Genomic DNA, 15824 nt, shown 5'->3' on the forward strand with positions numbered 1-15824 from the left:
AGAAGTTAAGAAATACTTTATCAAGAATATGGTAAGCAGATACCTAATGTGCTACAGCCGCCACTAACAAAACGATTTTCTTAGCGTCTCTGTGACAAACACTAAGACTGAACTAGGTCTTGTCACCATGTTGAGGCCATTAAAATGTTTAACAATTATGTTTTCAAAGAAGCTTATGGTTTTAATAATAGTCATAACACAGGGTAAAATTTTTACACTTTTAATAATGTAGATTGAAAATTTTACTCAAATAAATCATTTCGTTTCCCCCTAAACTTATCCAGGTTTAAGTAGGTACTTACTGTAAGTTTTTTTTTTCTTAAGCCTACATGTAGCCTATAAAATACCTAATACAAGTTAGTAAGTATACATAATAACAATTCACGATATTGGCTTCAGACATAGGTATTACTAAAAAAAAACAAAATTAGTACACAAACTCACTCACACATCAAAAGAAAATACCAAAACAACCACACAAACTCATTTAATCTTCAACTAAATTAACTCAAACTGTATAGCCCATAATAACATCAATGTAGTAAGAGTAAGCCAATATCAACTTTATTACGTATCAGATCAGCAACCACTAAAACAATGTAGGTAGTCGGAGTTTGGGGAACTACATACCTACTTTATTGCAAAAATAATCGTTAATAATGAGGCAGAAAAGTGAAAATCCTTTGTTGATAAAGTTTAAATATCTATTCTGTGGAGTTCACATCTTCAGAGTCGTGAGCACAAGTTTCGAACCTCCGTTAACGTTGCGTATCGTCAACTGTCACTGTCAAAATGTAAGGCAAAGTTAGTTCCAAAAGTGACATTTGTTTTTTCCATATGTTAGGTGGAATTTCACCAAACGCTAAACGTATTTAGTAGAATGTCATACGTCTGTCAGTTAGTACAAAATGTATTTAAAATTTGATTTAAATACGTTTAGCGTTTGGTAAATGTGACCCTTCGTGTAGATTCGAAAATAGTATCGAATCCTATGCTCGCTGCACAGTTCTCTGTACTTACCTCATTCGAATACACTCGCGAGCAACCAAATCGACTCAAGCCTTCACGGCGCACATATACATTGATTTTCCTAAAACGATAAATGGTAAATATAAAAGTGATATGTCATTCGAAAGCTGAAGAATTAGGCTTTCAATTAAGATCAATACCATAAAAAAAAACTAAGCGCAGATTTAATGACGCATTTTAATTGCCCGTCAGTGTTAATTACCTCATTAGGAATCCACGCCTTGCGCTACCTGATCCCGCTATAAAACCTTTCCACATCCGGTGTACCTTATCAGTCGCTTGTTGCAAGTTGACCGGTACACATCTCGTTGCATTGTATTCCTTGTTTTCGCAAACCCATGGATACCACACCAGAAGAAGCTGCTCAAGTTGTTGCCTTGCTGCAACAAGGGTTAAGTCAGCGAGCAGTCGCTGCCCAGCTCCACTTGAGCCAGTCTGCTGTATCCCGAGTATACAGACGGTTCCAAGAGACTGGTGCCTTCAATCGAAGACCAAGAACGGGCCGCCACCGCTGCACTTCAGAGAGAGACGACCGCTTCATTGTCTCAACCTCGCTGCGCAATCGACACCTTACGGGCGTTGATGTGCAGCAAGAACTGAGACGTGTACGACAAGTGGCTGTCAGCGAGTGGACAGTGAGAAGACGCTTGAAGGAAGCCAACTTGACACCAAAAAGACCTGCATCAGGCCCCAAATTGACTGCAGGCCACCGACAAGCGCGTCTTCAGTTTGCTCGAGAGCATCTCGATTGGAGCATTGCGCAATGGCGGTCGGTCCTGTTTACTGATGAGTGCAGAGTGTGTCTGCATGGCAGTGACAGGAGAGGCCGGGTCTACCGGCGTCCGGGGGAACGATTTGCCCAATGTTGTTTCGCTGAAACAGTAGCATATGGCGGCGGTTCCTGCATGATGTGGGCTGGTATTTCTCTAGAGGGAAAAACCGCACTTGTTTTCGTGCCTGGAGGCGGCCGAGGAGGCGGGTTAACAGCTGATCGGTACATCACCGACATTCTACTCGGTCATGTTGTGCCCTATGCAGAATTTGTCGGTGAAGACTTCGTGCTAATGCACGACAATGCCCGCTGCCACACGGCACGAGTCAGTCGGCAGTTTCTGAGAGAGAAGGAATTGCGCACGATGGACTGGCCTGCGCTCAGTCCTGACCTGAATCCCATCGAACACTTATGGGACGAGCTCAAAAGAAGAGTTCGGGCCAGGAATCCAGTCCCTGCAAGCGTGGACGAGCTGAAGACAGCTTTATTAGAGGAGTGGGACGGCATTCCTCAGGAAACTGTCAAAAAGTTGATAAGGTCTATGAGAAACAGGCTGCAGGCTGTAATTAGGGCAAGAGGGGGCAATACAAAGTATTGATTTAAATAAATAAATTTTTATCTTAACATTTTTTGTTTAATTTGTATAATACGATACCCATACCCTTTTTTCCTAAATTCCCGTTTTTCCTACAATTGCGTTCAGACATCATTTATTTCAAAAATGATGAATGGATTTCAATAATAATGATATCAAATTAAAGCTGACATCTTAAGCTTTTAAATGACATATCATTTTTATTATTTCTATTCATAATTTTACTTGTATTAATGTATGTTTGCGCCGTCAAGGCTTGAGTCGATTTGGTTGCTCGCGAGTGTAGATGTAAGTGGATAATGTTTGATGGTAAATTAACTTTGTTACGTTGGGAAATGGCTGAAATTGGATTGGTAGGGTGTGGTTGATCTGATGGTTTGTATTGGTGGTTTCACTAAATGAGAAATTAAGGGTAAATAGATATTTAAGGGAAATCTCTTATAATATAACCCTACTCTTAAAATATAGGTAGGTACCTATTAACTTTTTTTATTTTTCAGTACCTTACCTACCACTGTCAAATATAGATATTATGGATTGAATCAAACGCTCTCTGAAATGAAAATGTCCTCAATCTGATGGGCTAAGTCACATACGCACCCCACATTAAACTTTTAACACCCATTTATTCCACTCTGACTGGGATAAAACACGAAATGGCATCCATCAGGCGGCGACAAACACAACATTGATTGACATTGAAACCGAATAAACGAAGCGAAACTCAATAATCCCTTATACTAACACAGGAATACCAAATTGCATCAAAATTCAACCCAAAACACGGTAAAAAACACCCTACACCGACCGAAATACAGTTGAAATTTAATTGGGAGGGAGTAATTCCGCTGTTTGGACGTAGGGTGCATGCAATAGTCGGCCCCCTGTTTGCTGGAGACTACTTAATAACGACTTATTTATATTTGTACAATGGATCGCTGTAGTAATTACCCGCGGATAATATGAGAACTATTAACTCCGTGTTGAAGTTTAGGGTAAGGGTTGTTCGGGAGAATTCAATTGGAAATGTGGTCGGGAAAAATGAATTTTGTGTGGAAACTGTGCCTTAACTACAACACTTGTCTACAATTTAGTGGGCTAGGTGACTTTGATATGGCTATGTAGTTCTACTAACTTGATAGATAGCAAATGTATATTATTTACTATTAGATTGAAATACAAAAGTTGCTTACATTTTTACATTAAATTAAAATAATAACCGTTTGATAAAATAAATTTAGCCCAATTTGTAGCTACGACAATAACAATTTGCGTAAAAAAACCCTGTCAGCCACAAAAGAGTTTTCATCAAACAAACCGGATTACCTCGCGCGGCTTACAAAACGCACAACACTGTAGGGCTGCGGCGCTTTCAATGAAAGATAAAAATAAACACATTTGGGGACGCGATTGGAAATAAATTACTTACGTGAACGAGTTAAACTAGAGTCCCGGCTGATCAGTGCAGGGTTGTTCCCAGCGGATCACCGGGATGAAATTAAAGCATACTTATAAAATATAACTGTTAATCAACAGTATAATGTTTTTTTTTTTAATATAAGTACCTACCTATTTAAGTTTTGATGTGTGATAGCATTTCATAAGGCACAGTGAAGAAAGCAAATTAACAACAATGTATGAAAAAATGAAAATATATTTATTATGCAAAAACATACATACAATACAAATCAGTTGCTGAGGCATCCTTTTAAGTACAAAAAGACCTGTGCCAGGACACCCCAAACCCACACCCCAAAATGTATGCTCAGTCAGTAACTCTACAGGGTGTTGCAAAAAGGGTATACTAAGCCGAAACCTATATGTGCAGCATGGTATATCTAAGCCCGAAACTGAAATAAGAATTTTAAAAATTCGCGAAAAAAAAAATCATTTCAGTTTCGGGCTTAGATATACCATGCTGCACATGTAGGTTTCGGCTTAGTATACCAATTTTGCCACACCCTGTATTGGCTTGAAAAAATATTCCCTAGCCACTTTTACGTGATTTCTTGATGATTAGAATACAACCTTTTAAATGGTTAGAAAAAAAAAACATCTTTTACGTGATATTTCGGTGATCAGAATACACCTGTCTGCGTGGTAAGCGGGGCCATTGTCGCCCGCCGCCGCCGCCGCCGCCGCCGCCGCCGCCGCCGCCGCCGCCGCCGCGCAATCGAATCAACTCCGTATCGACAAATTAATTCGTTTTACTCGGTTAATTTCATTCACGAGCTTTCAATTTCATATTCATAATGGCGACAAAATTGGAAAGCTAAATGATAGAGCGTTTTGATGAATTGTTTCATTAAAATATCTTTTGCCTACTAACCGGATTGGTGATAGGAAATTATGGATTTATGTTTTAATTTGTTAACACAAGTTTAGTGGCAGTACACTGACTTATGTTGTTTTCTTTAAAGTTTGTTTAATTTAATTTATTTAATTTATTTATCAGATTTCAATCTTGCCTATGAATGTTTCTGTAAGAAGTATAAATATAATAAATATGTGGGGACATCTCACACACGGCCATCCGACCCCAAGCTAGGCAGAACCTGTGTTATGGGTGTCGGACAGCTGATATATCTACACAAATACATAGATAGATAGATACTAAATATAAATATCAACACCCAAGACCCGAGTACAAATATCTGTCTTTAAACAAATATCTGCCCCAGCCGGGAATCGAACCCGGGACCATCGGCTCAGTAGTCAGGTCACTAACCACTACGCCATTCGGTCGTCTAATTTCTTCCAGCAACTATTCATTTGCCTAATTTACTTTATTTTTTTATTTTATTTATTTGGTACACAAAACAGAATAAAATCATTACAAATTAAGATTATAAGCATTGAAGTACATAGATCTAGATTTCATTCCAAAGCATGCATACACATAATCATATTAATATAAGGAACATGCTACATAATTAATTTATCATAATATCTATCAAGTGTTCATAATTTCATTCAATAGGTACAAACAATTTTACATAATTTACAAACATATTTCAATAATTATAACTTACGATAACAAAACGAATGTACCACTTTTTAATATCAGATGGACTTATCTGATGCTAAATTAATGCATTTTTTTCGTCGAGATTCCTAAATGAAATTTTTAAAAGCACAATAATGAGGTCCCACTCTTTGATCGAGTCAACATTGCGTAATGTACACACCCACTGTTTACTCCAGTCAATCACACTACTTTTTTGGTCTCACACAAGAAGTCAACAAACTTATTACATCCAACCTAAAATCGAACTTACCCACTACTAAATAACTATCCAATTCCCGAGGCACCAACTCACAATGACATTTTACACCGCTAGTTTCAAAAGGCCCCTAAATCCTTAGGAAAACACTTACAACAATGGAAAAGCAACAGATTTTCATATTCCTAATTGTGGCGGCCACGTGACGGCCACGTGACTCGCGCCTAATTACAACCAGCGACCCGCAACAGTAATAATTAGTTGCTGCAAAGAATAATAGCCTTTATTTATAATGCGACTAGAGTTGTGTAGAGGAGCGTGAGTGAGTTGGCGCGGCGGTGGTCGTAAGGGTCGGTATTGGCTGCGTTTACCCTACTCGGGTTGTCAGTCGCAAGTTTTGCCCAATTTGCGAGGTTTATTGTGAGTCGCGGACGGATCCGGTTCCACTCGGATATTAATAGGCTCGCTTGATCTCTTGAGGTCTCTGGGAATTCGATTACTGTAACCTTCGATCTAGTGCGGAAAGTCGACACAACTAGTAGCTAAAGATTCAAGCATGGTGGAATTTAATTAGGGACTAACTTGAAGGCAAGTCAATGAATAAAATGTGAAAACAGTAAATTGAATAAGACGTACAATTACTTTACACTCACTCACTCGCTTTACAGGGTAGGCAGAGGTGCAATGCTGCACGTAGAAAGGTATTAATCGTTAACCATCGATAAAGAAATGTAAAATTTTACGTCGAATAAAGAATATTTTTGATTCTGCCAGTGGTTGAAATCTGAATCATAAAGTATAAGTTTTCAGTAACACATTTTGTTTAGGAATAACACAGCATTATTAGTTCCTAAGCAGATAAATGCTACCCAGCTTTACGGAATTTAATGAGATGAGATGAGAGAGAAAATGCAGATAGCGTCATTAAGCTAGCCTCTTCCGTTTAGGAGTAATTCGGTGCTATGTCACTGGAACTATTTCATTGCTCGCAAAGCATATTAGCTACTTTAAATAGATAGCCATGAAATACATAATATAATATACATAGCGGGCTACAGCGCTATGTACTCAGCAGTTCGGCAACAATGGACAACATTTCATTTTCTTTACCCTATATTTTTATTAGTTATTCGGAAAGTTTATAGAAAATTAGTGGACCCGTATTTTTTTATTTTGTATATACCTAAATTTTTGCATGTTATTTTTAACTTTAAAGTTAATTATTTTAAAACCGGAAGTGACGTCACATATTAGACTCAATTTTTATTTTTGTCTATTGCCTGAGTCTCGAAAAAAAACATAAATGACACTGACAAGTGACATTTAAACTTTGTTTACATGCCAACCAACAAATGAGTCATTTTCAAATGACCTTGATATTTCTAATGATGGAAAGTAGGTACTTATCATGTAAAAAAATAAGCAGAAGCATTTTTTCAGCTGTGTAGGCGGTGGCATGCTCTGGGACATATTATATAGAGGTCATCTCTTAATAATAAATAAAAAAAATAGTCAGAAAGTGTCAGAACAGAATTAATGAAAATGACCCAAATAAACAACAACGTCACGATAAAACGTCAACGTCAATCAAAAATAAAAGTGACAGTTACTATGTTTTTAAATCTATAGGCTTTGATCATCAAAATGCATCGCACCTGATGCATGACGTCATCAGCACTTTTTTACTATTTTATGATTTTCTCGAAAATGATACATCCAAAAAATACAAAAACATTTTTTTTGTGGTCTTTAGAGCTAAATCTCGAAATGGTTTTCGATTTATAGCAGCTTAAGTTTTTTGAAATGTTGTCCATTAGCGGCGCGGGCCGGCGCTAATTCGTTTACGCCGCGCGCCAGTGTGGAGACGGATTTTTAACATTTTTTACCAAATTTAAATATTCTTTATTTTACGTAAAACTTTGCAATTATTTTGAAGAAATATAGGTAGTACCATTTTACAAAGGCTAGGAAAACTACTGATAAGAAATACAATAAGTATATAACCGGCCTGGTAGATAATAGAAAATTGACTTAAAGGACTAGTGCGTTTTTAATATCAGGGATGATTTTTTTAATAAATAAATAATCATGTAGAGATATGGTCTTATCAATTCGTGTCGTGCAGCATACTGTTCTATTCAAAGTCTGTTCTTCCAAATACCCATCTATTCGGCAAAACCGTTCACCTTTAGCACTTATATTTTTTCTGACTATATCAATATGTCTCCTATCCTTTTAACCTCTCGTGTGTCGCTAGTGCCCACATATCACGCGACGACTTGAGCTCGCATCACAAGTGACATTGTGTCTGGAGGGTTACTCTATACTGACAAAAACGTACGAACGAGAGCTGTCGTGCAATCGGCACGACTTAGAGTCGTGGTCGCGCAGCAGTAGAAACTTAGTTTTTCGTCATATATAGAGTGACCCGCATGGAACGCGCGGTGGCAGGCTATAAAACTTTGACTTTGACAAGGGGCGCGTAAAGTTACGATTGGGTCTGAGCTTATAGACGCATAAATTTGATTTCAATAATAAATATTGTTTATTAGCAAACTGGTTAGTTTTATTGGTAAAAAAAATATGCGTCTATTATACTAATGTATTTGAAACTGTAAATGAGTTAATATATTTTAATTCTTGCTACATTGCTTTTGGAAGCATCACTATAACAACTATGACTAAAACATGCTTCTGTAGCTCCTGCATTGTCTATTGCACAGTAATAAAATCTAAAAAGCCCAGCTAATAACAAAAGCACTTAGAAAGTAAATGCACTAATTTATTTATTCTCAGCAAGTCGGTTTCCGCACTGGCGAGCTAAGCGGTTAATTAATATTTGTCAGCTCGCCGGCCCAGGAACACAACGTCTCAAGTGCACGCCTTCATTCAACACCCGCTCCTACCGCCCACGACTCAAAGCTCAAATTCCACCACTAATTCAATTAAGCGCTCGAATTATAAAAGCGTCACAGCTCAAAAGGACTTAACTAACAATTTAGCGCCATTAGAATTTAGATTTTAATTGCAGTTAATTAAGGTTGTTTTCGGATTGGTAATGGAGTTAAGTGCTGGTGACTGTTGGCTGAATCTTTCAGCTGGAGTCCGAGCAATGTCGGTAATTCAGTAATTAATCGTCGGCGGAGGTCGTTACTTCATTAGGATTTTGTTCTTATTGCGGGGGAGAGGGGGGTGGAAGAAAAGTGGGAGGGGAAGAGGAGGTCTTAAATCTACATAGTTTAAATATTGCATTTAAATTTTTTCTTCAGTATGATTTTGCCTATTAGTTGTTGTGCTTGATGATTTGGTTACAAGATAGGTACTTACTACAGTCCCAGTAGTCTACAAGTAGGTGTACCTACTTAATGAATTCAACAAAGTGTTTACCTATAGAATTATCTCTATGAGTGATGAAACTGACAGAGAGTTAATGAAAATTAAATTATTTTCTTTCATCTGGCTGCGCTAGTTGACATCACACTTCATCTTAAGTACAAGAAGCCTTAAAATGTCTTTAAAGTTTCGCTTTCCTATTATTATCGAGTGATAATACTGATAATAAATAAGTCTCCAAAGACCGACTCATAGAGATGTTCCAAAAACGCGGCTCTTCAAAATAAAGGCAGATTACACATTCTATAGAATTCACAAAAACTTCTTACCTACTCAATGATAGTGTCAAATATCTCTAACAACGCTTGCCGATTTGTATAGAAAACAAATTTACTAGTAACAAGCAACAGAGCATCTCATTTCATTAAACTCAAGGTGTATTTTCCTTTGTGTTTCGGGTCGGATAAAGCCTGAATGGATGTGTAATGGAGATCAAATTGGCTGGATAATCCCGTCCTTTGCGCAATGAGAAAAAAATATGGCGGGATCGTTTGTCGCTTACTTGCGAGGATCAAGGATCATTTTCTTGTTAAATATCTTTTGACACTATAGTTTTCTATAGTTTAATGTTGTATGACAGGATATTTTAAAGTTGTTAACAACTTATTAACAACAACAGACAGAAAGAGCCCCTTATCCGAACGGAGAGTAGTTTGGAAAAATTTACGTTCATCAGAAAATTTTATATTTACTTATATGCGATTCATAAAAACATTTGACTTTGGCAACTTGAAAGATACGGTGGTGTTATTTGTAAACGTAGAGTAATTATTTACTTTACTAATATTAATAATATACCTATGTGGGGACATCTCACACACGGCCATTCGACCCCAAACTAGGCATAGCCTGTAATATGGGTAGGTAATGGGTATCGGACAGCTGATGTTTGTTTAATGTTTTTATTCACCTAAGTGACTAGTACTACCATCTACTTCAGTATTTTATAGGACTGGATTTTCTCAACAAATGCGTTCCCTACATGGCCGAAACTTTAACAAAAACACTGCCATTTTAGTTGGACAAAAGAAAAAAATGCATTTGGAACGGAAATATCAAGTTTTTGAGTTCCGCCGGCCAGCGCAGTAATCCACACCACCATGATACCTCCAGGACCCGCCATTATACCAGCAGCATGCTTTGTGATACCAACCATCTTGTGCAAAACCCTGATATTAAACTCCCTATGTACATAAATGGCGCTGGCGTCTACGCGAAACTAAGAAATTAGTTCACGATCCCGCCGCACATCGGGTTTTTATCGAGGTTCAAATAAAGTTGGTTTGGGGCTAATTGAATTACTCTATAATAATCGTGTTCCTGTTTTTTTTCTTTTTTGAAAGGGTATTTCAAGGCAGGAAGGAGTCGTCAAAATTTAATCAAATTATTAGATCACAAAGAGGTTTTTGTTAAGGTTATGATTAGTATTGCTTTCTCGATAATTTTAAAAGGTATTGATGTGTGAGTGACGTTATAATACGTATTATTAAATTATTTTAATTATAAGTTTAGTTTTGAGCACTTTTGTAAAATCACAATAGTCTAATAGAGTTAGAACTTGTACCTTGTCCTCTATTGTTTAGGTAGGTTTTATTTTATAATTTTATCATAGACCATTCCTTAAGATTTGGTCAACTTTTTATTAAAACCTGTAGCAAATAAGCATGTGAATTACACAAGAGTGTGTGTGTGTGTGTGAGGTACACATCATAGATCATGTTTACTTGCACAAGTAAACATGCACAAAATTTGATTTTGATTCCTATTTCGCCACCACTAGTTCATCACCTCTTGATAACATGATGTCATAAACCATGAAACAATTTTACTCCACCAACAAAACAAATAAGATAAAATGGCGGCGGTATCACATTTGTTTCCTCACAAATGAAGTTGATTACGCAATAAGAAGAAATGCGAACCGCGGGGAAAAAAATACCATTAGAGGAGAGAGGGGCGAATGGGGAATAAATGATCTGATACGAATAAATACAATTTCCCGCCTCTCCTCCTTAGTAGGGACCTACTGCGGTCTCGGGAAGATTCGGCTTTTATGACGTGTTTATATTTTTATATGTGTGGATTGTGGATGTTTTTGAGGCATGGTAAGTATCAAACGGATCGTTTGATTTCAATTTTAATCAATTTAATGTATCTACCTACTAGAAAAAAAGATTTTACCTATATTCATTAAAGTATGAAATAAAAATAATGTTATTGTTGAATACTCGATGGCCCTTTTATGAACTTCTTTCAGAATCACCTACTATTTGTGGGGAATTTCGACATAGTTACGTTTATCTACGTCTTTAGCGAACCCATGAAGCGGTAGCAGTAAACATATAACATCTCATAGTACAGTCCCACGCCGGGTGTGTATTCTCACGCGGCTATATCGTTCATACGGTTCGTTACCGCGACGCGACGTGACGACACGGCACGACGCGTCGGCTCAATGTGTCACTTGTTGTTTCAGAACTACTTTCTTTGTTTTTGTAAAAAATACAAAGTAAACGAAGTTACTGTAATACGAATGAAAACGTTAGTGCCTGTACGTCTATCACAGGATTCGATACTATTTTCGAATCTACACAAACATATGGATAAAACAAATGTCACTTTTGGAACTGACAAATTCTTACATTTTGAGAGTGACTATATATATATATATTTATTAGATTAACAACAATGATTAAGAACGAATCGAACCCAGTAGGTACCTCACAACTCCATAATTTGAACACAAACACACCCGTATCAAACGGTCACATTCACAATTCACTCAATAAACACAAAAAACATCCATTAAACAACCTATTTAAAACTGTCAAATTGAATCCGTAACAATGTAGAGAATAGTAACATTTATCTGATCGCGAAATAGAATTTAATTGTCTCCGTTGTGGGGTGAAAATCCTTTACCTTTGAAAGCCGGTCAAGCGCGAACCACTTGGATTCTGTAGAGTCTGCAGTGAGAGCCTCGTTGTATGAGAGATTAGATTTAGATAAACTGGCACAATGTAACGTTGAAGCATTTAATTTGCAATTTAGGTGTGCACCCATTGACATAGTGTATGCACGTTTTTAACCCTCGACGGAAAAGAAGGGTGTACTTAATGAGTTTAACGTGTCTTTGTATGAGTATCTGTATATGGTAGCGTAGCTTCCGTTTCTGTTTTGTTTTTTTTGGGTCATTATTTCTTGGGCTGAAACAACCATAGCTAAACATAATCGGTTTTTCTCCCTTGTAGACGAAAAAACACTTGAACGATTATTGTATGAGAATAATAACATCCTAATAAATATTAGTAACGCATAACAGAACGACACATTAGCAGCAATGTATGCGTAACTAAACTGTACATTGTACAATAGCATCAGGGGGGTCACTCTATATAACGAAAAACTATGTTTCGGAGCGCTACGACTCTATCTCGTTGAATTAAACGTGCCGATTGCACGACAGCTCTCCTTCGTTCGTTTTTCGTCAGTATAGAGTAGCCCTCCTGAGCTGCATCGAGCTTAGATCGCTACACACAGCTAATAAACGTTTTCATACTAAATGGACCATGAAATCATACCCCCAACCCTTAGACAAGCAAAAACCAACCTTCAACCGACAGAAATACAGCTGAAATTAGCTTAGTAAGTGGAAATAGGGGTGCGAATGATACGATCGAAAAGTAAGAGCGTTTTATAAGAGTTTTTGCGAAGAAAGCTGTAAGTGTTTTCGAGGGGACAAAATGGTCCCACTTGTACCGAGTGTGTAATGGGCTTTATTACCAACACGTCTATGGGTGCGAGTGAAACGGCAAGAGTCGGTGAAAAGAGATGAAGATGATTATTTTTCAGCGAAATTTTAAAGATGCTTTATCCCTTATTGTATAACTTACGAGTCTTATGACCTTATCGTAGATTTACCTATTTATTATTTCGAGGATCACAATGAAAAGGTATGTATACCTACTTTTCGTGAAATGGACTTATAAAATTATATTTAGGTATGAATATAGATATTTATACAGTCATTATTTTGGTGGGTAAAGTTGGGCCTAAGGCAATTAAATTTAGCAACTAAACCGACAATCTCGATTCGACAGGGTTCCAAAACAACAGTCGCTCATTTTCTTAAAGACATTAGCTCGCCGGCGGGGAGACGGGGGCAATTAGAACCCTTTCACAATCAACCGGTAATTGTTCTCCTGACAGCTTGTCTGTGGTCTGGCTATTTGTTCTCGTGGGTTTTTCGGTGAAACTCCCTAATTAGTATTTTAAGTATTGAGTCGGTGCGAAATACGTGTTTTTGAAACAATCTGTTGTGGCAATTTTTGCTTTTACTTGTCGTTTTTGTTGGGTCGTGTTAATATTAATTAAGAAAATAATACTTATAGTTTATTTAAAACATAATTGTGATTAATTACTTAGGACAGACAGTCAGGTATGCCATTCTAACGTAAATTGTAGGTAAGTGATACGATAAAAAAAAAAATAGAATTTCAAATTTTCATATGTTCAGATAGGAAGAAACTAATCTTTGACTACATTTAGTTAATATATTTTAAGCCGATCGATATATAAGGATATCGTTCTATCATGTTACATTAAATTAGTTGGGAAAGTCAACGTACAAAATCAATAAGATCAAACATGGGTACTTATTGACTCACAACAATTCAATATCGCAAAATGAACGAACACACAGACTCCTATTTAAGTTATAAACCCTTCAACTATTGACCAAAGTTAGAGATTACACATCAAACCACCACCGCGCCAGCCAACACAATCCCCGCCCTAATTGCCTTAACTTACGATCCACTTTAGCACAACGCAACCTTGATCGCAATTTCCTAAGGCTATAAGAAAGCAATTAGTTGGCTCCCAAATTGATTGGACCTCTAAAGTGACACGCATTTGCGTGAGTTTTCTTTCCGCTGGCGTTGACGGGGAGGTCTGAGTTCGCTGGTCGTTTACGAATACCATTGACATATGTTCAGCTGGCAGGGGGGGGGGGGGGGTCGAGTGCTCGCTGGTTCATTATTGCCACGCTTACCCTTTTTGTTTGTCCCTCTCCGCTCAAAGTGTTCTTATTTCAATTTAATAGACGGATTACTTTTATTTTTGCCGGCTTATGTGGGATCAGGGTTGGCATGAATGAGGTTAATTTGGTGAAACTGTATTTGTAGCCGCTTGGGTGTTTCTCTAATTCATAGACTGCATTAATTTTTTATGTGATAATAATAATGACTCTAGTTTCCCTTAAACCTAATTAGAGATTCAGTCAATTGAATCAGGAATACCTATAAAAGTGCACTGAAATTCTTTCAATATATATCACAGTCGACGCGCAGGTATATTGCTTAAGTCGGCTACCGGCGTGCTTTAAAGTAAGTTCACTTAGTAAGGTCGCATTCACAGATACCTGTTTACATGTTTTCTCACCATACTTCATTAACCTTTTGCGTCTCGTAGTTGCAATATCACGGCGAAAAACTATATATTGATTTGATATTCAATTGTTTACAAAACAAAACACTTACTTGAACTCTAACTTCGGGCAGGTTGACCTTCATAGCCAGCTCCTCTCGCGAGTAGATATCGGGGTAGAAAGTGTAATTCACTTTATTTTTGATGCGATCCTTCACAGATAGACCGGTACCTGGAATACCCTTTACGGTTCGGCACCAGGAGGTTAAATACATACCGTTCAAAATCATAACCCTTCTTTTTGCTTCGCCGTAGTCAAAAGAAAAATATAACTTACTTGAACTCTAACTTCGGGCAGGTTGACCTTCATAGCCAGCTCCTCTCGCGAGTAGATATCGGGGTAGAAAGTGTAATTCACTTTATTTTTGATGCGATCCTTCACAGATAGACCGGTACCTGGAATACCCTTTACGGTTCGGCACCAGGAGGTTAAATACATACCGTTCAAAATCATAACCCTTCTTTTTGCTTCGCCGTAGTCAAAAGAAAAATATAACTTACTTGAACTCTAACTTCGGGCAGGTTGACCTTCATAGCCAGCTCCTCCCTCGAATAAACATCAGGGTAGTGGCTCTTTTCAAACGCCCGCTCCAGTTCGTGTAGCTGGTAGGTAGTGAAGGTGGTCCGGTTGCGCCGGTGCTTCTTCTTGCTGTCTGCGGCGGAGCCGGGGCGGGGCTCTTCGTCTGAAGGAGGCGGGGATTTGTTGGAGGTACGGAAGCCGTCGTTGCTGTTGCAGGAACCCTCGCCTGGAATGAAGGGATGGGAGGGTTAGAGATGCTATTCTATTCTATTCTCTGTGGGGGTGTAAGTACGGTGGCCTGCGCCTAAGAGTATACAGGGGGAGTTTTTAAAATAGCGATCCGTGATGATAAAGGGACCAGCTACATCTGTTATAAATCCGGGGACGTGTTGTGTGTGATGTGCGTAGCAGTGATGTTTATGTGGATGCGCTTGAGCAGCATGTGAGCTTGAGATCGCTATTTCAGCCTGTATACTTTTAGGCGCAGGCGACCGTACCTGCACCTGGCTCTCTCGAGTGGAACCTTTGTGCATATCCGCAAGACTGCCTTCCTAAGCTTGGACCATTTCCCACCACGCTGGTCCACTGCGGGTTCACATAAATATCTAGATGTGCTAAATCTAGATATGCAGGTTTCCTCACGATGTTTTCCTTCACCGTAAGAGCAATGGTATACATTGTACTTAAGTTAAAAGAACTCATTGGTACATGTCAGCGCCGGGATTCGAACCCGCATCTCTTGCGTGAGAAGCGGGCGCTTACCCGACTGAGCTACCACCGCTCGTTAGAGATGCTTTTATTCAT

The 15824-nt window shown here is 38.2% G+C and overlaps 1 protein-coding gene across 1 annotated transcript in view; it reads right to left on the bottom strand.

Annotated features, from left to right (window-relative positions):
• Nucleotides 1-15824, bottom strand: part of LOC105396116 (retinal homeobox protein Rx1) — a 37878-nt gene that overhangs the window by 12376 nt on the left and 9678 nt on the right. The window contains exon 2 of the mRNA XM_038111222.2: nt 15002-15246. Coding sequence (XP_037967150.2) covers nt 15002-15246 — 245 coding nt within the window. The remainder of the gene's footprint in view (nt 1-15001; nt 15247-15824) is intronic.

The sequence above is a fragment of the Plutella xylostella genome, chromosome 28 (genome assembly GCF_932276165.1).
Source record: "Plutella xylostella chromosome 28, ilPluXylo3.1, whole genome shotgun sequence".
In the NCBI taxonomy this organism is placed as follows: domain Eukaryota; kingdom Metazoa; phylum Arthropoda; class Insecta; order Lepidoptera; family Plutellidae; genus Plutella; species Plutella xylostella.